This window comes from Tricharina praecox (assembly GCF_024521635.1).
Source record: "Tricharina praecox strain CBS 144465 chromosome Unknown BZA05scaffold_6, whole genome shotgun sequence".
Classification (NCBI taxonomy): Eukaryota; Fungi; Ascomycota; class Pezizomycetes; order Pezizales; family Pyronemataceae; genus Tricharina; species Tricharina praecox.
Genome location: NW_026250408.1, coordinates 424,080 through 447,001, shown reverse-complemented (window position 1 = coordinate 447,001; position 22,922 = coordinate 424,080). Strand labels below are relative to the sequence as shown.

The 22,922-nt window shown below is 52.2% G+C and overlaps 7 protein-coding genes across 7 annotated transcripts; 3 read left to right on the top strand and 4 right to left on the bottom strand.

Moving 5' to 3' along the window:
- Nucleotides 1-99: 99 nt before the first annotated feature.
- Nucleotides 100-1,192, bottom strand: BZA05DRAFT_390933 (mitochondrial carrier domain-containing protein). The gene is made up of 2 exons (XM_051482931.1): nucleotides 758-1,192; nucleotides 100-661 (listed from the first exon to the last, which is right to left on the bottom strand). Exons 1-2 carry the CDS (start codon nucleotides 874-876, stop codon nucleotides 160-162), a joined length of 621 nt encoding a protein of 206 aa, XP_051341536.1. The 5' UTR covers nucleotides 877-1,192; the 3' UTR covers nucleotides 100-159.
- A 1,369-nt stretch (nucleotides 1,193-2,561) lies between these two features.
- Nucleotides 2,562-9,957, bottom strand: BZA05DRAFT_424531 (P-loop containing nucleoside triphosphate hydrolase protein; the record flags this gene model as incomplete). The annotated part of the gene is made up of 19 exons (XM_051485916.1): nucleotides 2,562-2,702; nucleotides 2,745-3,033; nucleotides 3,088-3,422; nucleotides 3,670-4,266; nucleotides 4,325-4,385; nucleotides 5,944-6,038; nucleotides 6,094-6,142; nucleotides 6,197-6,322; nucleotides 6,419-6,469; nucleotides 6,575-6,637; nucleotides 6,700-6,806; nucleotides 6,882-7,019; nucleotides 7,067-7,222; nucleotides 7,279-8,430; nucleotides 8,486-9,004; nucleotides 9,035-9,090; nucleotides 9,130-9,230; nucleotides 9,282-9,451; nucleotides 9,844-9,957. 19 exons carry the CDS (start codon nucleotides 9,955-9,957, stop codon nucleotides 2,562-2,564), a joined length of 4,320 nt encoding a protein of 1,439 aa, XP_051341535.1.
- A 1,867-nt stretch (nucleotides 9,958-11,824) lies between these two features.
- BZA05DRAFT_442904 (DASH complex subunit Spc34) lies at nucleotides 11,825-12,655 on the top strand (the record flags this gene model as incomplete). Its single annotated transcript, XM_051486809.1, has 3 exons — nucleotides 11,825-11,921; nucleotides 11,990-12,263; nucleotides 12,349-12,655. 3 exons carry the CDS (start codon nucleotides 11,825-11,827, stop codon nucleotides 12,653-12,655), a joined length of 678 nt encoding a protein of 225 aa, XP_051341534.1.
- A 126-nt stretch (nucleotides 12,656-12,781) lies between these two features.
- BZA05DRAFT_429139 (acyl-CoA N-acyltransferase) lies at nucleotides 12,782-14,167 on the top strand (the record flags this gene model as incomplete). Its single annotated transcript, XM_051486120.1, has 5 exons — nucleotides 12,782-13,319; nucleotides 13,382-13,477; nucleotides 13,541-13,829; nucleotides 13,890-14,052; nucleotides 14,086-14,167. Exons 1-5 carry the CDS (start codon nucleotides 13,080-13,082, stop codon nucleotides 14,165-14,167), a joined length of 870 nt encoding a protein of 289 aa, XP_051341533.1. The 5' UTR covers nucleotides 12,782-13,079.
- An 85-nt stretch (nucleotides 14,168-14,252) lies between these two features.
- Nucleotides 14,253-16,345, bottom strand: BZA05DRAFT_390918 (glutaryl-CoA dehydrogenase). The gene is made up of 9 exons (XM_051482930.1): nucleotides 15,909-16,345; nucleotides 15,733-15,851; nucleotides 15,654-15,676; nucleotides 15,538-15,599; nucleotides 15,397-15,483; nucleotides 15,320-15,344; nucleotides 15,179-15,267; nucleotides 14,511-15,122; nucleotides 14,253-14,457 (listed from the first exon to the last, which is right to left on the bottom strand). Exons 1-9 carry the CDS (start codon nucleotides 16,108-16,110, stop codon nucleotides 14,411-14,413), a joined length of 1,266 nt encoding a protein of 421 aa, XP_051341532.1. The 5' UTR covers nucleotides 16,111-16,345; the 3' UTR covers nucleotides 14,253-14,410.
- Nucleotides 16,346-18,803, bottom strand: BZA05DRAFT_233979 (oligomeric Golgi complex subunit 6). Its single transcript, XM_051479840.1, has 6 exons — nucleotides 18,540-18,803; nucleotides 17,970-18,457; nucleotides 17,515-17,911; nucleotides 17,323-17,459; nucleotides 16,799-17,273; nucleotides 16,346-16,745 (listed from the first exon to the last, which is right to left on the bottom strand). The coding sequence occupies exons 1-6, from the start codon at nucleotides 18,756-18,758 to the stop codon at nucleotides 16,458-16,460; spliced, it is 2,004 nt and encodes a 667-aa protein (XP_051341531.1). The 5' UTR covers nucleotides 18,759-18,803; the 3' UTR covers nucleotides 16,346-16,457.
- Nucleotides 18,804-18,901: 98 nt separating this feature from the next.
- BZA05DRAFT_434578 (autophagy protein Apg9-domain-containing protein) lies at nucleotides 18,902-22,496 on the top strand. The gene is made up of 8 exons (XM_051486329.1): nucleotides 18,902-19,850; nucleotides 19,902-19,966; nucleotides 20,014-20,628; nucleotides 20,679-20,778; nucleotides 20,826-21,004; nucleotides 21,061-21,319; nucleotides 21,368-21,577; nucleotides 21,633-22,496. The coding sequence occupies exons 1-8, from the start codon at nucleotides 19,236-19,238 to the stop codon at nucleotides 22,233-22,235; spliced, it is 2,646 nt and encodes an 881-aa protein (XP_051341530.1). The 5' UTR covers nucleotides 18,902-19,235; the 3' UTR covers nucleotides 22,236-22,496.
- The last annotated feature ends 426 nt before the right edge of the window (nucleotides 22,497-22,922 follow it).

The window sequence follows — 22,922 nt, the reverse complement described above, 5'->3', positions numbered from 1 at the left end:
CTAGCAGTTCGCGTCTATCTATCTACACAAGCGACTCGAGCATGGAATGGTGGATCACGAGTTATCACGGATCCTGAGCTTTCGAGCATCGAGTACAAATTCCGTTCAAACTTTTGTCTATTCTATGGTATATCCCCTCTTCCAAGTCCTATCTATCCCCTAGATGTACTTCTTCCCTGGATCCACGCGGTCAAAGAACTCAATAGCCTTCTCGTAAAACGTAAAGACCAACCCGCCGGACACCATTAACCTCGCCAGCCTCGGCGTAGCCCCACTCCAAAACACCCTCACGCCCTCCTCCTTATACAGCCTGACCGCGCAATGCAGCGTGTTCTTATACATCTGCTTAGCCTCAATGCTCTGCATGCGGGTTTTCACACTATCCAACGGCTGCGTGCAGTAGACAGTGATCAATCCCGCGATAGCACCGATTCCGAAGGTAGTCATGCCGCCGAGCTTCTCCCCTGGGGCAGTGTACCCCGCCGCGAACTGCCGCAGAGTCGTGTAGGAGCCGAAACGGACGGCGGAGTTGGCGGCCTGGCGCGCGGTGGTGGGCACAAACCCCTGGAGGAACCCGGCGACCCCCTTTTCGCGGAAAATCAGTGCGGAGCCGTGCAGGAAGCCACGCATCCGCGGTTGCGCACGCTTGCGGTCGTCGATGCTGAAGCTCTTCGTCAGCCTAGCCTACCTACCTACCACGGGTGTTCACCCAAACCCCCGCCTGGGAGAGAGCGAGAGAGAAAGAGAGAGAACTCACATCTGAGTCTTGATACTCTCGAACGGGGTGACGGCGAGTGCGCTCTCCGTGACACCAGCCCCGAACCCAGCCAGCACCGTACGCGGACCGCTCAGATGCCCGTCCTCATCGACCAGCATCTCCTTGTACGCATCGAACGCCAGGAAGCGGACTCCGGCCTTGACACTGTTGCCCACGACCGAGGTGGTGCAGCCGGCGTACCACTCTTTCCCGAATTTGGGCCATGGGAGCTTCTCCCCCGCGCCGAGACGCCGGTTGAGCTGTGAGCGAGTTTTGGCGAATTCGAACGGGTACGTTATGCTGATCTCGATTGCGCCGGCGGTGGCGCCGGCGAGGAGGGAGCGGAGGACGCTGGGCTACTGGGCGGGTTAGAGTGCGTGGCTGGGTTGGAGTGGGGTGGGGTGGGGTGGACCTTTTCGCTTTTGGAGGCGGCCATGCTAGGCAGTGATCGTGTGCGTGGTGGGGCGTCGTGAGAGATGACAGGCACCAAAAGTATGGATCAATCTAACTCAGTTATCGGCAAGGCAAGAAAGTCGATGATGGCTGAGGCTTATCCGACTGCATGAAGCCAGTGCTCGGCTACTTGGCATGGCGGGGACGCTTCCTCCTCAGCCCCGGAATTCAGGAACAAAATTCAGATGGAAGACGGGTATTTCGCATTGACAGAGATCTCTAGTTACAGCCCCATACAAGAAGCAACATCCAGCAGAAAAAGCTCCAAAAAACAGAAACAGAAGCAGAAAAGGTAAGTTAAGTACGAGACAACATCGACGGCCAATCTCCACTGCAACTATTTCTTCCCTTCTCATCCAATTCCTGAGCTTTCCATCCCAGAAGCCGAGGGCAGGCTAAGAAGATCATCTCCGTCCCACCTATCCATCCTCTTTTTTTTATAGATTTTGTGTGCAAACTGTTCCCTTCAGGTCCAATCGATTCCATAGCCACAAGATGCCCCACTGAAAAGCCGGTCTGTGATCGCATCGTTCGAATAATGAGTATGTGTATGGTGTATGGTGTAAATCGTGTATTGATGTGGGAGAGAAAGCAAGAATGCTGTCCGTCCGTTTGGTCCGTAAAGGGGTCGTCGTATAAGACAAAGGACAGAAAAACGTCGATGATGCCGATTCCGAGGTTGATGCCCAGGAATAAACCCACTGAAGTCAGTTCTGTCAAGGTAAAGGAGTCTCACTCTCCTCTTAATCTGTGCGCAAGCAAGATGGCGCCCAACACTTCTCGTCCATCCAACGGACATCCTCAGCGCCCTCCCAACATCCACAGCGCCATCCCAACATCCACAGCAAGCACTAACTCCTCCACTTGCTATCAACCATCCACCGTACCCTTCCACTTCCCCCCACAAATGCTAAATCCGATCCATCCACAATGCGTAAGTGAAGCCTGAGCCCGAAGTTCCGGAGCCGACAAAGAAGAAATGAAAACCAGAAGTGACGGAAATTCCATGCGCCTACCAACCGAATCCCATCATCGCAGTCGTGCCAATCCCAACCCGGATTCCCCAGAAAAAAAGAACCCAACTAATACAAAACCCAAAGTGAAAAGAAAGTAAAAAAAACCACACCGACCATCGTCCCCAAACATTACCAGACGTAAAAGCTCAGACACAAAGAAAATCACATAATGTACAGCGCAATCAGCACAGGTAATCCATCAGACCATCCACATACTGTCGAACGGGAAAATGTTGAATCACTTGCGGCCAAGAACATCCGGTATCCACCCTCCTCTTCCCCTCAACCCCCCGCCCACCTCCACTCCCCACCATTTCTTGCTGATGGTATCTGGACTACTGACCCCGTGGAGGGGCAGTTCCAGAATCCGCCGACGAGAAGCCGTTTGACCTCTGTTGCTGATTGTTGAACCGAGGTGGTCTGCGCCCTTGCTGCTGCTGCTGCTGCTGCTGCTGCTGCTGCTGCTGCTGGGATTGCTGCTGCTCCCGAGGCTGCTGCTGCTGCTCCCGGGGCGCGACGTTCTGTGAATGATACTGGCCTTGGTTGCTACCCTGCTGCTGATATTGTCGAGGCCTCTGCTGGTTGGATCGTCCGGCGGGAGGCTGCTGGCCACCGTTCCTTGACTGCTGAAGCTGTTGCTGACCACCGGGCTGCTGCTGGTTGGATCGCGTATTCTGCTGTTGAGGGGCAGGGGGAGGGCGAGGAATTGTTTCTGGTGAGTCGTAAACATAGAGACTCTTGTCGATGATCGGGGGAATGGGTTGAATTTCGGTTCCCAGTTCCTGCTCAATCTTGTAGAGGTTGAACCTGCAGAAAAGTCAGCTTCTTACGTCACCGAGAGTACGGATGCGCTTCAAGTACCTGTCATCCCAGTTGATCAGGTTGATGGCCAGACCCAGATGCCCGAATCGGCCCGAACGACCAATACGATGGAGGTAGGTCTCGGCATTCTTTGGGAAATCGAAGTTGATGACTACGTTGACCGCTTGAATGTCGATACCACGGGTGAGAAGGTCGGAGCAGACCAAGTTGCGACAAACGCCGTTTCGGAAGTCGTGGAAGACACGGTTACGGTGGTTCTGCAACATCTTTGCGTGCGAGTAGAAGCAGGAGTATCCAAGCTCAGTAATCTTTTTGGCCAATAACTCGACGCGGTTTGTCGAATTGCAGAATATGATAGATTGGTTGATTTGTAGCTGTTTGAGAAGTTAATTAGGCTATAGCTCTCTGGAAAGATCCAAAAGGGTCACAACTTGCCTTTGAGAAAAGGGTATTGAGACAATGGACCTTCTGCTTTTCTTCCACAAAAGCATAGTATTGGGTTACACCACGAAGGGTAAGTTCGTCCATGAGGTTGATCTCGTAAGGTGAGCTCAGGTGTTTATCCTGCGATTGCCAGTCAGCTCAGCCCAAGTAGGAAGTGACCGCAGCACAGTCAATTACCATGAAGCTCTTTACAACAAGCGGGAATGTAGCGCTGAAGAGCATGATTTGGCGATCCTTGGGGAAGTATGCGAGGAGTTGTTCGATGATGGGAGTGAACTCGGGACTCAGCAGCTTGTCTGCCTCGTCCATGATGAAAGTGGGGCATTCTGTGAAATCGGCGACGCCTTTACCGGCAAGATCGAGGATTCTTCCTGGTGTGCCGACGAGAATATGTACAGCCTCGTTTAGACGAATGATGTCGTCCTTCAATCCTGTTCCTCCAGTCGTGACCATGACATTGATGCCCAGGTGCTTGCCCAGTGTCTTGCAAACCTGCGACGTCTGCAGGGCCAATTCTCTGGTGGGCACAAGGATCAGAGCTTGGGTCTTTGGGCTCTTGGGGTTGACTCGTTCTAGTGCGGGGATAACGAATGCAGCAGTCTTGCCAGTGCCGTTCTTTGCTCGAGCAAGGATGTCTCGGCCAGTTAGAGCAACGGGTATAGTTTCCTCTTGTATAGGCGAGGGCTTTTCGAAACCAGCCTCGAAAATCCCCATTAACAGTTCACGCTTGATGTATAGATCCTCGAATTCCAGGCCCTTCGTGTTGGTGACATCCTTTCAATCCGTTAGTATAAACTGTCACTTGTTGTGCATTGTGAGGTGGCATGGATACCTCTGTCTGTGGCCTCAAGTCTTTTGTAGGAGCCTTCAATTGCGCCTTCCAGTCGTCACCCCTGCGCGTCCAATGGTACTCAGCATAAGTTCCAGCATCGACAGCGGTCAACAACAAACCCTAATGAGGTATTCTCAAGCTGTTCCGCGAGATTGGTCGCCATTGGGAGGTATCGTGTGTTGCAAGTGTTCAGGCCGGGGAAGCGGGGAAGGCGGAGGGTGGGGATGATCCGAGTAGGAGTCGTCAAAACGGAGACTTGATGATACGTGAAAGAGCCGGCAATCTCGTGAGGAATTCGGCGGACGAGGTTCGATTGGATATATGGTGGTGGTAGTGGTAGTGGCGGTGATACGTTGTCGAGAGTGGTAGGGTTGATGCGGAGTTGATGCAATGGAGATGTGTAAGTTCCCTTTCAAAGGCGGTACCTGCTGCTAGCGCCGACGTAGGAGGACAGAGAAGCGGGTGACTACAACGATGAGGTGTGAGAACAAAAGATCGACCGGTCTCGACTGGCGGGGGTGGGGGTGAGGAGTAGTCGAGTGGTAGCGGGCGGGAGAGAGATGAGTATGCTCTTCGGGCGTGTGCGTGAAGGGGCTGAGAGGGCAGGAACAGGAACAGAGAGCGAAGAGGTCGACGAACGGGAAGTAAGAGGAAAAGTGTTGTCTTTGAGCGAGGAAGGAGTTGTCGATTCGTCAAACCACAGAAGTGGGGGTGGAAGTCGAAGGCTATATTGGAGTTGCTTGTACCGGATTGAGGAACTCGTAGGGAGTTTCTTGTTGTTGCTGTTGCTGTTGTTGTTATTTGTTGCTGTTGGTGATGTTGAGAGGTTGATGGAGGGGGGAGTTTGAGGGTTGTAGTGGGTAGGGTAGTTGGCGGTGGAGGGATGGGATGATGAGGTTTGGATTGGTGGGTGAGAGGTGAGAGTGAGGGTGAGTGAGAACGAGAGAGCCGAGCGCAAGACAGGAAAGGCCCAGCTGCCTCTTTCTATGGCTCTCTCAATGAAGGGAAGGGGCCAAGTGCCCGTCGTACAGCGCCTCACCGCAAAACTTGGCAGCGGGCACACCTTCGAGTAACCACAGATGCTGCTCTCAACTCCAACGGCTCGCTGCTGATGTTGCTCTGTTTACGTCCAAAATCGGTATCACGACCGACTGTCTGCTTCTTTCATGGGCACCACCGGCTATGTTTGTGTATTAGCTACGTTGTGGCGTTGTGGCGCAACGGTGATTATGCTCTAGGAAGCAGCGTCTACATATTCCCACTGAAATCCGAGAAGCTAGAGTGCCAAAGGGGCCAAGACCAAAGAAATAGTAGTCAACCCTGAGGAAAAAGAAAAGACATCGTGTCGAAAGGGTAAGAAAAAGGGACACATCGAACTATGAACTACTATCTATGCCACAAAACCACTAGACGCCAGAAAAAACAGACAAAACACCATCTGACCGAATTCACATTGCATCAGCAAACAAGACATGCTCTATTCTATCATGGCCATCCAGTGTACTCTAGGCGATCCTCGTCTGGAGGCGTCCATCACGCTCTGGGTCACTCAGGCTGTGAGGTAGTAGTTAGTTATGGTGTCCCAAGACGGAAGGAATAACGAGGTGAGGCCAGCATACCGGAAGATCTTGCAGCGAGTGCTCGTCACCTGGTTCATATTCTGCGGAGTGATCAGAATGAACTGCTTGCCGGCCGAACGTTCGGCGGCTTTAAGCTGTGCGGATGTCAATCTCGGGGAAAGCAATATCTCGTGGTGGTAGACTGCTTACCATCATCTCCACACTGATACTTCGGTTGATATGGTCCATGTACACGTCGCTACCAAAACATTAGTCCGACAGAACGCACCAACAGCACATGGAGAGAACTCACAATTCGTCCAGACAGCGCAGTGGGGAGCCCATTGCCTCCCAGAGAGCCAACAGAAGACAGATGGTCGAGAAAGACCGTTCACCGCCAGACAGAGTCTTGGGTCCCCGCTTTCCCGACTTTTCGCCACTAGGTCCGGCCTCGATGATAAGCTGCGGCGGGCGCTCGTTGTGCTCCAACCTAAGACGACCCTTGAAAGCTCGCTCCGACATTAGATGGGAAAACTGAGCCCGGGCGCGGATACTGATGAAACTCTGGAAGAGTTCCCATCGGCGCCTCCGCTCCATCATGACATTTGTTGCCATCTACAGTCAAATCAGCCATGATTTCTCCCAAAAGCAGAAGCAACATACCACAAGAAGTCTATCGTTATCGGCCCACTCATTCTTCGACGCCTCGTAGTCTTTCTGGAACTTGAGGAGTGCCTTGACTGCTTCCTCTTTGCTGCATCCAATCCTACGAGGCCATTAACACTGTTTCCGTGCTTCTCTGGACTGCCAACTCACCTCTTTTCGGAAGTAAGGATGTCATTTCTGACTTTCGTAAGCTTTTTGTCCAAAGTTGCCATCGTCTCCGTGTCGGGGACGGGGACCTCGTCGCAGACCCCTTGTGCCTGGTCGGTGTGGGTCTGTTACAGTTAGTGGGCCGGAACTCTTCGAGGAGTAATGGAAAGGGGCGGGAGAGGAACCTGAAGCATCTCATTTAACTCCTCTTTCTTAGCTTGGAGTTCCTGCTCGACAGCTTCAAACTGATCTAGTTTGGCCAGCAAATCGTTCTTCCTGGATAGGGCTTTCGTCCGCCGTCCGTTGATGCGAGTGTATTCGTCCTTCAGGATGTTTAGAAAACCATTAGATAGTGTGAAGGGATACGAACCTGAATTGACTTGACCTGTTGCGTAGCACGATCCAAATCTTGCTGAAGGCTTCGGAGTTCCCCTTCGATGACGGCCTGGGCTGCATTCATCCGAGCAATGTTCGTTTCCAGATCGCGATAGGTGTTCTCGCCATGCTCCCTATCCTCCTCGGCCAACTATATTTCTTTTCTCAGCATATATGTATGTTTAGCCAGGGAATTCTCGATCCCACCTTGAGGTCCTGTTGGAGAACATTGAGTTCACCATCCACGGCTATCTCTTCGATCTTATTGTTCAAACGCTCAATCTTCTCCTCTTTACGTTGGATCTCAATCACAAGCTCTTTACGGCGACTCTCTGCTGACTGTACGGCTCTACGACGTTCGACCTCAACGGTTCCTGCTGAATGTGCAGCGGACTGCAACACCCGCAATTCCTCCTCCAGGTATCTGATACTAGTTCGAACAGTCTCGCGTTGATCCATTCCCTGTGACTTGATTCGAGCCATGCCCGACCACGGGGAGATAGGTGTTACACTCATCACACCGTAACTACCGCCAACTTTGTGGCCCCAGCCAGGCCTTGAGCGATTGAGCGCGTAGCAGCTGGAGATACGGTCTTCGGGACTTCTGGCAGCCATAACGTTATTAGCTTCGCGCAAGTTCTCGATCAGGACGACCTGTTCGATGCCGCTGAAGATGATCAACTGGGTGCGAACCGCTTCGTTCCTGATATCCAGGACCCTAAGCATAGTGTCGTAATTGGCCGCTGGTTCCTCGATGGTTATCTTCTCGCGTGGTACAACGAAGTACGGGACGTTCGAAAGCCCGGCACGTTTGATGACCCTATCCAGCAATTTGCCATCCTCATGACTAGCCACGACAAACCCATTCACCTTATTCCCGAAGAATTTCTCGACAATGCTCGACCATTGTGGCTTCTTGAGACTCATGTACATCCCGAGCGGACCAATGGGTTTTTCCCGAAAGCCTCGCTCATTATCGATAGCATCCAGCAGATGTTTCATCTTAGGGTGAAAGCCCCCCAGCGGATCCGAGCCGGCTCGATCAAGCCGCTCGAACAATTGGCGCTTGGAGTCAATTTCTTTCTGTTTGGCACTGACCCGAGTCTCGGCTTCGTTTTTCGCCTGGACTGCCGCGTGGTGGTCAAGGCCTCTATCCTCTCGTCCTGCTTCGATTTGGGACCGTTGCGATTTCAGGTCATCAACCTCAACTTGGAAAGCTTTGATTGAATCCATCAAACGGGTACTGCTTCCTCCGTTTTGCTCTTCTAGTCGGTCTTCCTCGGAACGGATTTTTGATTTGCACTCAGCAATTTTCCTGTCCGTTTTGACCATCTCTCCCTTCGTCTCACGTTGTTGGCGCTGTAGATGAGTATTAATATCTTTGATAATTGATTATTGAAAGATAGAGGAATACCTGGTACTCTAACAGCTCGCTTCTGTTGTTGCTCAGCTGCTCCTTCTTCTGCGCCTTCTCGTCTTCGATCGGTTCTAGCAGGGTTGTCGCCTCCTCGATTTGGGCTTTGATGTTTTCCAGTTCAAGATTGGCTGCATCGAAGTCGGCTGAAGCCTTATCTCGTTCCTTCTCCGCCGCAGCGATCTTCCGGGCGTGTATCTCCATCACGTCTTCGTGAGCCTTGAGGGCTGCCTTACGATCTCGGACTTGAAGCCAAGCACTCCGGTTGACGAGGTCGTCGTATCTCTGGTTCAGCGAGGCTTGCGAATCGAACTGTTTGACCGTCTCCTTCGCTTGATCTCGTTTCTTTTTGAGGGCTGCCACGGCCTCCTTCTTGAGCTCAAGCATCGCCTCGGCGTTCTTAATGGCGACTGCAATGAGAGAGTAGTCTTGGTCCAACTGCTCGAGCTGAACACCCTGGTTGAAGAATTTGTACTTCTGGGCATTTGTTGACTCGTTCAAGAACGCTCGGGCGTTGTCCTGGGTAAGGATGGTCATTGGGTTGTCCACCTGCAAACCGTAAAAATCGGTGATCGCGTCGACTTCCTCCCTCTTCCGCGACACAACTTTTCCAGCCTTCGACTTAAGAAGGTAACTGCTCCCACCATCGCGGCTGAATACTCGCTGGATGACTATGACATCACCATACGCATCCACTCTGTGGCCATCGCCGCCGTTCGACAGTTTCACGGTAACCCTCGCGGTGCTATCGACCATCGATTAGTATGCGCAAACAAATCAGAGGAATCAAACCTACCCCCGTCCTTCCTTGATGAAGCTCTTGAGTGATGTGCCACGGTTTGTCGCAAGAACTTTTCCTCCGAGGCAGAGGGTAAGTGCCGTGAGCACAGCACTCTTTCCGCTGCCGTTGTGACCAATGATGAAGTTCATGCAGGGGCCGAGTGGAATGTCCAAGTAATCATGACACTACTTCCATGTGAGCACCCATTCGACCTCTCACCAGCTCCATCTTCGGCGTCGACTCACCATAAAATTTTCGCAAATGACCTGCTTGATGACGCCTCCTTCCGCTACGGTCTAAGACACTGTTAGCATACGAATCGAACGCACCTCCCTACGCAGGGCCTCAGTACATTGGCTCCATTATTCTTCTTCCGTAGCTCAGCAGCCTGTGTCAACACCTCTTCCAAGTCCTCGTCATCGTCGGCCTGTGACGAAGGGCGTGATTCCTCCTCGCTCTGGTTCGCTTCTTCGCTAGAAGGAGTTCGGGGAATATCGAGACGTGGTCGTTTCGATGCCTACAACAGCACAAATGAGACTTAGTATCTTGCTACACAGTCATGCAAAGGGAATCGTACCGAAGCGGTGGACCGCTCTTCCTCATCATCTTCTCGATCGGAGTTGAAGGAAGCATCTTCGTCTTCCTCATCGTTGTCGGAGGTGAACTCCTGTCGTCGTTTTTTTGGCGCCATTGTTGGCGGTGTGTGCTCGGCGGTGTTTGTGTTCTGTAGGTATTGAAGCTCGGGGAGGTGGAGGGGTTACAACCTGCAGAAGCGCGCCCACTTTCGACGCGACGCGATCAATCAAGCAGCCCGTGTGGACTGGCGCACAAGCCCGACTCTACAAACTTTACGTGAGTGACATCTTGGCAACCTCTCTCGCCCGCAGTTACGCTCGAGCCCCACCTGTTTTCAAAGTATTGGATCACAGTTGAGTGATTGACGATTCACCTACCAGGACGACCGATACCACAATTCTCTTATATCGTGCTAGGGGAACGCGTAAATGCATGAAAGCCAAACGTGCATACAAGTGGCGGTAAAATGGTAGCTAAATCCCAGCCGACCGGTTCGAATTTGACTCCAACCTTATGGGCATCTTTCCACATAAATATACAGCGGAACCTAGAAGCGAACGGACAGCAGTCCTGATCAGCAAGCGTTCTCTTCTATGTATACATACTCGGTGTTTGTAGGGCAGTCGCCCGAAATCCAGGGATTGGTTGCTGTGGGCCCACAAGGGTCGTTGATTTCTACCCTATGCGGAATCACCTCAGCCTCAGCCACACATTAGAAATAATTAAAAAATAAAATAAAAAATATTGGCGTCGTGGAAAAAGGGTGGGCGAATGCTCACGGCACGCGCAACTCTACTCTACTGTACACTCACCACACAACAAACCCGTACCACCCAACAAACTCTCACCAGATACTCGAACTTTTGTCCTCGTTACTACCTACAACAAACACGATACCATCTATTGTCGCCACTACTTCATCATGACTTCTACCCAGTGTTCTACATAGACCAGACCGGTCGGCCGACCGGACGGGTCGGTCGGGATATAGCTCGACCCGACCAGGCCAAGTTGTTTTTTGGTCGGGATATATCCCGACCGACCAGACCTTGCCAGGTTTGGTCGGGACTGGTCTATGTAGAACACTGCTTCTACCTACTCCCCAGAACACTGATCTGGTGCGACAAATTGTTTAATCTCCACGCGCCTGTTCTTCTGACAAAGGAAGAATACGACGCGTACCGGCCACTTGTAAGTACAGTGTACGCCAAACTCAACGCTTGTAAACACGGAGGAACGGCGAAATTACAGTAATGGCAGCCTGGACTCTGTCAGGTCCGAATCAAAGTTACGCGTATCATACGGTGGACAAACCGATCACTGTGACGGGAATCGTTCTTCAGCTACGCGAACTAGGGGAACGTCTTAACCAACAGCTTTATGCTGTCCATGATATGATAGAAGAAGACCGTTTTGTAGACGCAGAACACCAGGAGATTGTAGAAAATTTGATGGACTCTGTAAACCAGTGGTGGAGCTAGGAGAGAACATCAATTATTATTTTTTGCTGCGCGACCACAACGATCTTTCCTGCCAGCGCGGAGACGGTTTTTTGTCAGAGAGAGAACATTAGTTTGTTTTGTTGCGTGACCACAACAATCTTTCCTGCCGGCGCCGCGATGGTCGGAGAGAAAGAACATTATTTTTGTCAGCGCGACGACTCACTCACACCCGCATGCGCCATTTGCTTTCCTCTCTTTCACAACGCCAATACTTTTTTCATGTGTGGCTGTGGCTGGAGTAATGTGGAGTAATTGCCGAATACAGCACCCTTGTGGGCCCACAGGAACCTATCTCGAAATCTACCGGTCGCCAACTTGCACATTAACGCGCTTGCATGCGGTTTGTATGTAGGTACTTTACTTAGTCACTCGTTGCCGCACCGCGTTGACGTGGGATCTGCATGCATGTGATGTGACCCCACGCGACGACGTCGACAACAGCAACTCCACGACCTCCCCACCTCACGGGTCGATACAGATATGGATTCGCTCCTCGCGCAGCCCCTTGCGCAGATCTCTCAATCTGCATCCAACATCACATCCCTCCACTTCGCGCCCCCTAAGATCTTCACCAATGGTCTGTGCCGTCCAGTCCTCACTCTTTGATCCGGGTTCGAAATGACGGGAGCTGATAAGAATACATAGCGATCCTCCACTCCACCAACATCGTCTCCCTCCTCCGCGACAGCGATGTACAAGAGCGCGCGCTATTCACGATGCCAACGGCGACACGCGCTGGCACCGCAGAGCGCAAGCAGCGGCAAAACACGGCTGTGCAAAACGTTCTCGGCGGCGATATGATTGCGCAGTTGCGTCGCGGAGGCGCGGGTGGTCACGGTAGCGCTATGGGTCATCCAGCGCAGGGGGACGTGGATGTGGAATTGCTGTTGATGGGTGCCGAGAAGCTCGTTAGTGTTTTGTAAGTACCCCTTGAAGGTGTGGGGAGTCGAGGGGAGGTATCTAGATGATCGGAAGGGTGTCGGCTGACGATGGGGGTCGGGTAGTCATATTCCTGGCGCAAGCAGACGGATCGCGACGGCGAGACAGCGATTTGAGCAGTTGTCCGAGTCTATTGTGATCTATGAGGCGCTTGTAGAGGCGCAGAGGAAGCAGCTGGATATTCTCAATGCTGGTGTGGAGGATGCCGAGGAGGAGGAGCCGGCGCCGCAGCAAGAGCAAGATTTCATAACGGATGAGATGTTGGAGCAGGAGGAAGAAGCGATTAGGCAGCTGGAACAGAGGAGGGAGCAGATGGAGCTGAAGATCAAGAACTTGGACCGACAGATGAGCTCCGTATATAGAAACGTGTGATTGAACATCTTATTCTGGCTGCCTTCCTGAGTCTCGTGCTGTGTAGAGTGCATGGGAATAAGACAATATCTTGCTTCTCCACCCAAAAGCTTGGGCCGCGCTTATCGCGCATAATCACTCTGCACCACTATCAAGCTTCACTACTGGAAACTCTCCACGCCGTAACAGTCACTCTGAATGGCATCTTCACTCACACCCTGATTCAAATCTCAACTCACCAGAACCCACCAGCCTGAATGAGGCGCAAGAAAACCCACGCCTTCACTACAGCCGCCTGCCGCTCCTCGGCTCGCCATTTCAGACTCAGCACCGACCATAACTATTTCTCACCAACACCGCCTTCCGCCTCCATCCTCCCCAACCAATAGAGCCTATTTCCCGCACCCGGCGACAAACCGATATCGCAGTCACGAACAGAACAGCAATGCGCAAAAAGCCCACACCCTCACCCCCCAGCTCCGACAAGCCCGGCAGCACCACGCCACGCGTCGCCGCGAAGGAAATAACCTCCGTCGTCTTCGGCGGACAGTTAATCGCGCCCTGGTACCCGTCCAGCTACCCTTCTAAGCTCCTCGGCGATGCCAGCTTCAAGAATGGTCGGCTGTACGTATGCGAGCACTGCTTTAAGTACACGCCGGATGTAGCGCGCGCGTTGGGACATCAGGTATGGCACTTTGGAGTGAGAAGTGACAATGGACAGTGGGTTAATGAACGAGGGGAGGACAGAAGTTTTGTACGTTGGCAAGAGGAGAGATGTTGGGCACGCTGATGTATTCCCACGGCGGGTGCGATATCTACGAAGTGGATGGAGCAGAAGAGCCCGTGAGCCCTCCCTACCCCCGTATCCCTTCCCCGTCCCCCACGACCCCCACTGATCTCTCCCAGCTCTTTTGCCAGAGCCTCAGTCTCTTCGCCAAATTCTTCCTCGACACAAAAGGCGTCTGCTACGAAACACGGTCGTTCTTATTCTACACGCTTATCGGCACCTGCGGAACCACGGGACGCAAACGCGTACTCGGCTTCTTCTCAAAGGAGAAAATCTCGTGGGACGACTACAACCTCGCGTGTATACTTGTCTTCCCACCCTTTCAGAAGAAAGGTTTGGGCAAGCTCCTGATTGCGTTTTCGTATGAGCTGTCGAGAGGCGCGGGAAAAATGGGGTCGCCGGAGAAACGTAGGTAACTTGGAATTCCGAGAGGGAGAGAGGAATGCTGATGATGTCGTGGGAGGATAGCGCTATCGGATTTGGGCCATAAAGGATATATTGCCTACTGGTCCACCTGCATTGCGAAGGTAATCCGCGACTCGGAGAAGGATAGTATCAGTATAAACGATCTGTCGAAGGCGACGTATATACAGCCGGACGATATCAAGGCGGCACTCGACAGCATGGGGGTGTTAGTCGCTGATGAGAACGGAGGTGCCCCGAGGATCCAAATGGATCGTTGGAGACACGAGGTCGACGAGGCGTATACTATTAATCCCGAGGGGATGATGGTGAGGCAGTGTTAAGAGTCGATGGATGGATGGATGGCATTGGTCGGCGTTGATTGTGCTTTTCCTTTACTTTTATGCATCTTGGGTTGTACTATGGGTTTTATAAATGCTTGTTCATTACATTGGTCTTTGCTGTGGGGTTTGATCTCACGATCCCGTTCTGTCAAACTCCCTCGTCCTGATAAATTGTGATCCTAAGTGAAGGATGATCACAGTATCCTTATAAAAAGGGAGTATTCATACACACACCACATCCTCTCAACAGAACGCCTGTACCCCCGTGATAGCCCGTCCTAGAATCAAGCCTATCCCTACTTTTAGCAGCCTTCCCATCCCAACCAGTCACGGGATAACTTACTATGGATATCGCTCTGTCCCTCATATGTCTGCGTAACAAACAAATTCGCGACGTGCCTTCCAATGTGATACTCATCGCTCACCGCGTTTCCTCCGAAAATCTCCTGTAGCGCTCTCGCTCCCACCAGCGCACGATCACAGTTCTGCCTCTTGATCATTGAGATCATCTCCGGCGTAGCAAGGCCTTTATCCTTCAGCCGTCCGACTTGAAGCGCAGCGGCAAGGCCATAGGCGACATCTGTACTCGCATCTGCGAGCTTCTTCTGGACGAGTTGATACCTCGCCAGCGGGTTCCCACGGAACTGTTTGCGTTCCAAACTGTAGGCGCGGGCACGGGCGAGACAGTCTTCAAGTGCGCCTATGGTGCCCCAAGCTATGCCGTAACGGGCGGAATTCAGACAGGTGAAAGGGCCGCGGAGGCCGGAGATGTGCGGAAACAGGTTGGACGCTAGTACAGGAGTGTCTGTAAGGTGGATCATTCCCGTGATGCTGGCGCGCAGGCCAGATTTGTTTTTGATTGCGGGGGTGGAGAGGGAGTCCCCTGCGGTCGAGCGGTCAACGAGGAAGCCGCGAATCTCGCCGTCTAGTTTGGCCCAGACCAGGAGGACGTCCGCTATGGTGGGTTAGAAAGTGGTACGAAAGGAGGGGTGGGCAAAGGCGAATGCAGACCGATGGGACTGTTGGTGATCCAGGTTTTGGAGCCATTAAGGAGGTAGACACCCTCCTTTGTGGAATGCGGTCGGGCAACGGTTTCCATCCTGCTAATCTCAGTCCCCGCGCCTGAATATTCAAGTGGGCGTCGGGACTTACGCTCCAGGATCAGAACCATGGTTTGCTACACCTTCAGTCAGCAGCACTCACTCACGTCCGACCCAGAGGAATCTTACGCTCGGTCAACCCAAAAGCACCCACGATCTTCCCCTTCGCCATGCCGGGAAGATATCGTTCCTTCTGCTCAGTAGTTCCGAACTCGTCTGTGTTTCTATCAATATATGTCCAATTGACATGAGCTGGGAAGGAGGGAATACCAATTCCACCCATAACGAGTGAGCTCTGAACGGACATTCCACTTCTGTAACCGCTGTCCACCCTGTCCGGCTATGATATCAATATCTCATCCATATAGTCATAAAGCAAGATTTACCTCTCAACCTCCCGTGTGATCAACTGCGCGCACAATATCAGCCTCGCTCAATATCACTCCGCATGCTTAGAGTACTCACACCATTAGCAACATGTCCCACTCCCGCGCACCCGTATCCGTCAATACTTGCGCCCAGAAACCCGAGCTCTCCCATCTCCTCAAGTATCTCGCGTTCATAATGTTCCTCTCTGTACGCCTCTGTCCCCGCTAATTAGCCACTGCCTTAGCTACCCGCGCAGAAGATGACCTAAATACCGAGAACTCGCGGCAGAAGGCGCTCCTGACAGTAGTCACGCGCGGTCTGTGCAATGGCAATTTCCTCCTCGTCGAGCTGCTCGCGGAGAAGGAGTGGGTCTTCCCAGTCGTAGGTGGTTGTGTGGGCTAACCTCCGGGCGGCGGGCCGCAGGGCGGCGGTGGCGGAGGCGGCGAAGGCGGTGCGTTTGAGAAGTGTGAACATCGTGTATAGATAGCACAGTTTCGTGTATAGAGGGTGCAATTTAGTGTATATAGATGGAGCACGCGGGCCAGATATATACAAATGTAAGCAATGGCGGGGTGCGTCGGCGGCGGAAGCGGGCGCGCAGATCGACTGCCGAGGCTGACGGAAACGAACTCGGCAGGGTTCTTGGAGCTAAAGAATCACCTGGAAATGCCGATACATCCTGTATCACTCACGATGGGCCACCTTCTAGATGTGGTTGTGCGTTGAATTTGGTTCATAAAGTGTGGTATTATGTATCGTATTTTCTCAATTCATGCAGGTAATACACTTGAGCTATCTTCTTCGTCATTCCCAAGTCTAGCTTAATTAAGCAGCACAGTAACTTCATCCACAGTCCTAGGCCAGAATCGACGCATATCTTCTGCCTCCCCCTCGTTACCGCCCATCGTGTCGATCACTGCCTCCTCGACCCGTGCAAAATTGTGTGTAAACTCCTCAGCGGCTTTCGCCGTGATTTCGTCTAGAAACTGCGGGGAGCTGAGGCGGTTAAGGGTTGCTCGGGCGTCCATCAGCGCCGAGGGAAGGAAGTCGTCCAACTTTTCCGAGGCTTGTTGAAGGGAAGTGGGTGTGAACGGAGGGTGGCCGGTGGGCTTTGTGAGACATGTCAGCGAGAGCCGGCAATAACTCGGGTCAATCAATCTACCTTGGCTTCCCATTCCGAGAGAGTCTGAAGGAGAGGATGCAGGCCTGATTGCTGAAGGAAGAAGTCAAGCTCATAGTCCACTAAGATGTTGACATGGTGTGCAATCTGCTCCTGCAGCTTTTCGACTCGTCGAGCTGTGAACTCGAAGGGTTCCAGAGCAGACTTTGCTACGTGTAGGCAGTTGAGACTGAAGACATCTCCATCAGGCTTCTGCAGCTCTCGCGAGAGCTCGACGCATCCTTCAAGGTATGGATCCAGCGCGCTATCTAGGATCTTGGCGAATCCATCCTCTCTTGATTCTAGCGGAGCAAGAGAAGTGTCGTACGACTTCATCAGAAGTGTCAACTCTTTCAGCGCATCCTGGAGGAACATAGGAGGCGCGAGATTGGTAGGTGCCTGCGGCAAGTCCGATTTGACCGACCGGACATGGTCCTGGAGTGTGCTGTAAAATTGTCGCAGCGCTGAGTCGTGCAGGCTGAATATCGTTAGCTACGCTTCTAATAGTCGAATAACAGAGGATTTACTTCTGTGTGGTGGCGAGAAGATTGGAATCCTCTCCAAATAGACGTTGGAAAGTGAGCCGGTAAAAATTGATCAGGTTCGTCAGCTTGTAAGTCAAGGTGCTTGACTCCTGGCTGGCAATTGCTTGCTCAATCCGGGCCTTCACGAAATAGGTTAGTCAGATAGCTCCAGAGCTGAGACAAGATCTCACTCACTTTCAACGGCTTGCACACCGTCTCGAGATTCTTATCGACGAGTAACACCAGCCCGCGCCGAGCATCCCACCCAAATGCCTCATCCTCTGCCATAAGATCACTTTTCAAGCTCTCCTCAAACCCCCCTAATATACTCATTTTCTGAACGCCATCCTCGCCCTCTTGAGCGACGAACAGAACTTCAAGTGTTTCTTGCTCTCCTACCGCTGTGGAATGTAGCCACGCTAACATGTCGCCAATGTACCGGAGAGGGTCGTGGGCATAGACCTCTATAGGTTTCGTGGCATGATCGATATGGTAGTCTACCGCGGTGCCGTGGGTACTTCCGGTCATCGCAGTGTAGAATGAGTCGAGCAATATCTTCTGTCGTGCCTCGGCAAAGAAGTCTAGACAGTTTCTTGAAGTGCGTCAGCACTTGGGAATTCTTGGACAGACACTGGATGATGGGAACCCACTGAAATAATGTAGGGCGCTCAGCTAAGACTCGAAGAGCCCGCCGTATACCACTGTTTACTTGGGGATTCTCCAGGGAGAGAGTCTTGAGCTCTCGCTGCACCCAACGGAAGAGCTTCTGGAAAGCGGCATGTAGATGCTTGACCATTTCGTCCATAATCTCGGTGCCCACCTTTTCATTCCCACTTGCCAGTAGTACTTGACAATCGGTGTGTATTCTCTTGACATTCTGGAGTACTCTGAAAAACCGGTCGTCTACGGGTTCGGCGGAGCTCGTGAGCAACACGATGTCATCTTCAGATACGGTGAAGTGCTTGGTAAACGCGGCGAGCAGCACTTGCTTGTCTTCAACGGCTTTCTTCTGTGCGAGGAGCTGAGAGGACTCTTCGAGGATCGGTGCAGTTTCGGCAGACGCCAGGGCAGTACGAGCGCGCATCGAGGAGACCACATCGTTCATGGAGTCCAAAGCGGAGCCGATTTGTGTCAATTGCTACTGGGGAGGCACCATCTCAATACCGTTCGACACTATAAAAACAAGAAACAAAACACAAGACATGCAGGAGAAAAGATACCTCTGCGACCAGAGCAAAGTCCCGCACTATCTGCGCATTGCCGCGGATAACGTCGCCTTGGACGTTGACTCGGAGCTGCCTGCGGGTTTCGGCTGTGTTCTCGACGAATCGTGTATCCAGCACGGCGAGTGCATTACGAATATCGGCGTCAATGTAGGATGCAGATAAGACGCTGGCGAGGCGTTGCTGAGACGCAGATGACGAGGAGGAGGAGTCCATTGCTGATAGGTGGACAGGAGCTTCGCGAGTGCTCTCTGAAGCGGGAAGCAAAGACGGGTAATTTACAATAGAGAGGAACCCGCGTTTAAACCTTCGTATCTTATCTGACCGATGGGGCTAAGTCGCAAGAGGGATAGTGCACATGAGCTCCTCCATCTGCTGAGCCATAGCTTCACCACACCCACAAATTTACCACTCACGAGAACAACTTCAAAGCACACGACAACGGACAACGCGGGACATCCTCCAGCTGATCTATCCTGAGCTCCAAACTTCTACAGAGCCAGAGAACAGTATTGAAAAAGCCTGCCCTCTCTCTGAAAAGACGCCCGACCGTTCCTACAGCTCCCCAGTGCCCCACTATTTCGTTTGACCGGACGAAGGAGCGTGAGCTACAGCCACAGCCAGCCTTCTTAGGTTGCCGCGACACATCTAGAACAGCAATACTGTCACGATACAATCTCCACTGTACTCACGATGACAAGCCAACTTTTGTCACGAATATTCAACCAGAACACATCTGCTTCAATATACGAGACCTTGCGCGAGCAAGATGCCGCCATCGACTCAGACTCCGATGCCGATGATCTTGAAGAACGAGCCGGCCTACGGCCAATAGCCACACGGCAAGACAGTGGCGACGCAGACGACGTATCGGACATGGACGACAGCACGTTCCAGCTCCAGGATCAGCCACCGGGGAAGGATCGTCAGCGGGTTTTTCCGTCATTATCGGGCGGACGAGGCAACAGATATGCTCCTAGCCGTTATATCGACGACGACGATAATACCGAAGTTCCACAGTCGTTACTATTTGAGACCGGGGGTTCCCCGAGCCACCAACGACGGAAAGACCTCGGCAGCGACAAGTCGGTTCCGGGGCCTGGCGTCGGTAGCTCCGGCGATCCTGGGCCGCCCACAATGAGGAATCGGCGACTTGAGGAACAGTGGAATGCTGCTACTGCTGCGGCGAGTAATGAGCCGAGGGGCGCGGCAAAGAAGCCGATGCCGCAGCGATGGTCAGTGGGCGCGAAGGAACGAGCTATGTGGAAGTGGGCGAATGTTGAGAATCTGGACAATTTCTTGCAAGATGTTGGTTTTCCAGTAGTTCATGGTGGAAGCTTTGCTTACTGACGCTGCTAGGTGTATCTTTATTATGTTGGCAAAGGAATATACAACATATTCCTTACTCGGCTCTTGAATCTCTGGTAAGTGGCCACCAACTGTCCAAAAAGCTTTTCTGACCTTATCTCAGTACCCTCGTATTCGTCGTTGGCTTCTCTACGTTTCTTGGTTTCTGCATCGACTACAGTAAAATAGATGCCCACCACAGCCTTGCGATGATCATAAAGGGCCAGTGCATGAGCGAGATGTCAACTACGGCAACGTTTTTCCAGTGGATGATTGTATTCTTCTGCGTCTACAAGCTGGTCAGCTACCTCATGGACGCTCGCCGTTTGATCGACATGTACAATTTCTATACACATCTTCTAGCTATTCCGGATAGCGACATGCAGACGGTCGCATGGCAAGACGTCGTTGGCCGCCTGATGGTTCTTCGAGATGCCAACCCGAACACATCCGAGTCGATCAAGAACCGGAATTGGACCAACGTGGCTAAGCAACGTATGGATGCTCACGACATCTGTAACCGGCTCATGAGGAGAGAGAACTACCTTATTGCCCTCTTTAATAAGGAGGTTCTCGATTTGACCGTCCCACTGCCATTTTTCAGGAACCAAGGGCCCATGTTGACTAGGACGCTTGAGTGGAATCTCAGTCAGTGCATTCTGGACTTTGCTTTCAATGATCAGGGTCATTTTCGGCAACTATTTCTCAATGGTACGCACAGGAAGGCACTCAGTGAAGGGTAAGACTTGCTCAGAAATCTGGCCGGATACCCGAGCTTACGAGAGGCAGTCTCCGGAGGCGGTTTATGTTCGCAGCAGTAATGAATGCCATATTTGCGCCCTTCATCGCATCCTACTTCCTCGTGCTGTTCTTGTTCCGCAATCTTCATGTAGGCTTCTCCTGAACCTAAGTACTTTCAGAGTGCTAAGTATGTAGGATTTCATCAAAACACCGGCTCGCATTGGCCACCGTCAATACACCCCCTTCGCGGAGTGGAAATTCCGGGAGTTCAATGAGCTCTGGCACTTGTTTCAAATGCGAATCAATATGAGCTATCCGGCCGCAGAGGCATACGTCGACCAGTTTCCAAAGGAAAAGACCGCTCAGTTGGCGAGGTACAGTCTCCGCCCTCAGTACATAGGACGTTTTTCCTAAATTAACCGTGTTGTAGGTTTGTCTCATTCGTTGCGGGCTCTCTCTTGGGTGTCCTCGTCGTCGGGACTTTGATCGACAACGAATTGAACTTCAAGATCGTCGGAGACCTCAATGCGGTCACTGTCATAGGAATTCTCACGACAATTGTTGCGGTCAGCAGAGGGATGTTGCAGGATGAGTACGCGGTGTATGATCCAGAGTGGTCACTCACCAATGTCATCCAACACACCCATTACATGCCTGACCACTGGAAAGACAAGCTGCACTCTGATGATGTCAGTATTTCAGTTCCCTGTGGCGTTATTTTCGCTGACAACGATTAGGTTAAACGGGAGTTCATGCAGCTATATGCGATGAAGTTGACGATCTTCATGGAAGAAGTTCTGAGCGTTTTCCTCACACCCTTCATCCTATACTTCTCGTTGCCCAAGAGCAGTGACCGCATCATCGATTTCTTCAGGGAGTTTACCGTACACATCGACGGGGTAGGGTACGTTTGCAGCTTTGGGATGTTTGATTTTGAGAAGCCTGGAGTAAGAATCGCCCCCAATCACCGCTCGCTATGATAAGTACTAAATCCCGTTACAGCAGCACAAGGCTGGAGATCTCCGAGAAGAATACTTCGCCACCAAAGACAACAAGATGCTCGCTTCATACCTGGGGTTCATGGACCAATACCACCCTACGACCAAGAATGGCAAACGTTTACAACCAACGCATCCATTTATGGTATCGCCGGTCCTAACAGGCGATAACGCTGCCGCGGCAGGCCGATGGCCCACGAATCGCCATGGGCCTCAGGACCAGCGAGCACCCAACCTTGCACAGTCAATGTTCCGGGAGAATCCAACCCGTATGCAGTCCTCGATGATGATGCGGTCGTCACTGCTGGATCACCACCATCAGCCACCCAACACCTACAATCGAAATCCGAGGGCTGGCTTCCACCCGTCCACGGCAGTGTCACTGAAGGAAGAGGATGACTATGAAGATAATTCACGGAACACCAGTTCAAGAGGCTTCAGGGATGGCCTTGGCGAATCGTTTGTGTCTTCTGGAGTTAAGGGCATTCAAGCCGAAAACACCTATGACAAGCCCGTGAGCGGTGGTGCAGGAGTATTGGGCATGCTCAACCAGTTTGTAGCTGCTGGAGGCGATGGGGCCGGTAGACCAGGAGGAGGAATGGTGTAGTGGTAGATAGCTAAGCAGATCATAGACAGTTGGAGTGAACTTTGCGAGTTGGATTATGTGCTTTTGGCTTGAGACGGGGGTTACCTGTTCTCTTTGGATCTGGAACTTGGAGTGTACATGCCAGGCGGACGGCGTTCTTGGATGGCGAACGCCCATCGATTTGATTTTTTGTTCCTTATTTTTTTACCTCCCGATGTTTCATTGATGTACTCGGCTGTACGAATTACTTAGAGAGATGATCAATTTATTGTCACATACAGGCTTTTTTTGGACTGTGGTGACCCGCTTTGCCGACCTCTCCTGTCAGCCCCGTGGGGACAGAGATGAAGCCCTGTAACTGTATGGTTCGTTGTTGCGTCGCTGCCTTCCAAAACCAGAGAGAGAAGGAAAACATGACTGCGCTCCTCACCTCATGATTCCCCTACGTACACAACCCGCATACACAGAACCCCGCCGGGCATGCCTGTTCGGCTTCGGAGGCGTGGCTTCCCTCCTCGGCCACTTCTTCCATCATTAGAATTTTTCCCCCCACTTCTGTCGTCCTCAGGTATTCTAGCACGGCTCTGAGTAGCGCTCATCGGCGAACATCCCCGCCATGCTCCATGCCTTTTCTCCTGTCTCGCATTTTCTTAACCCTTGTCCACAGGCAATATACTGAGTGATATCCCATGCATATGTCGATCACGT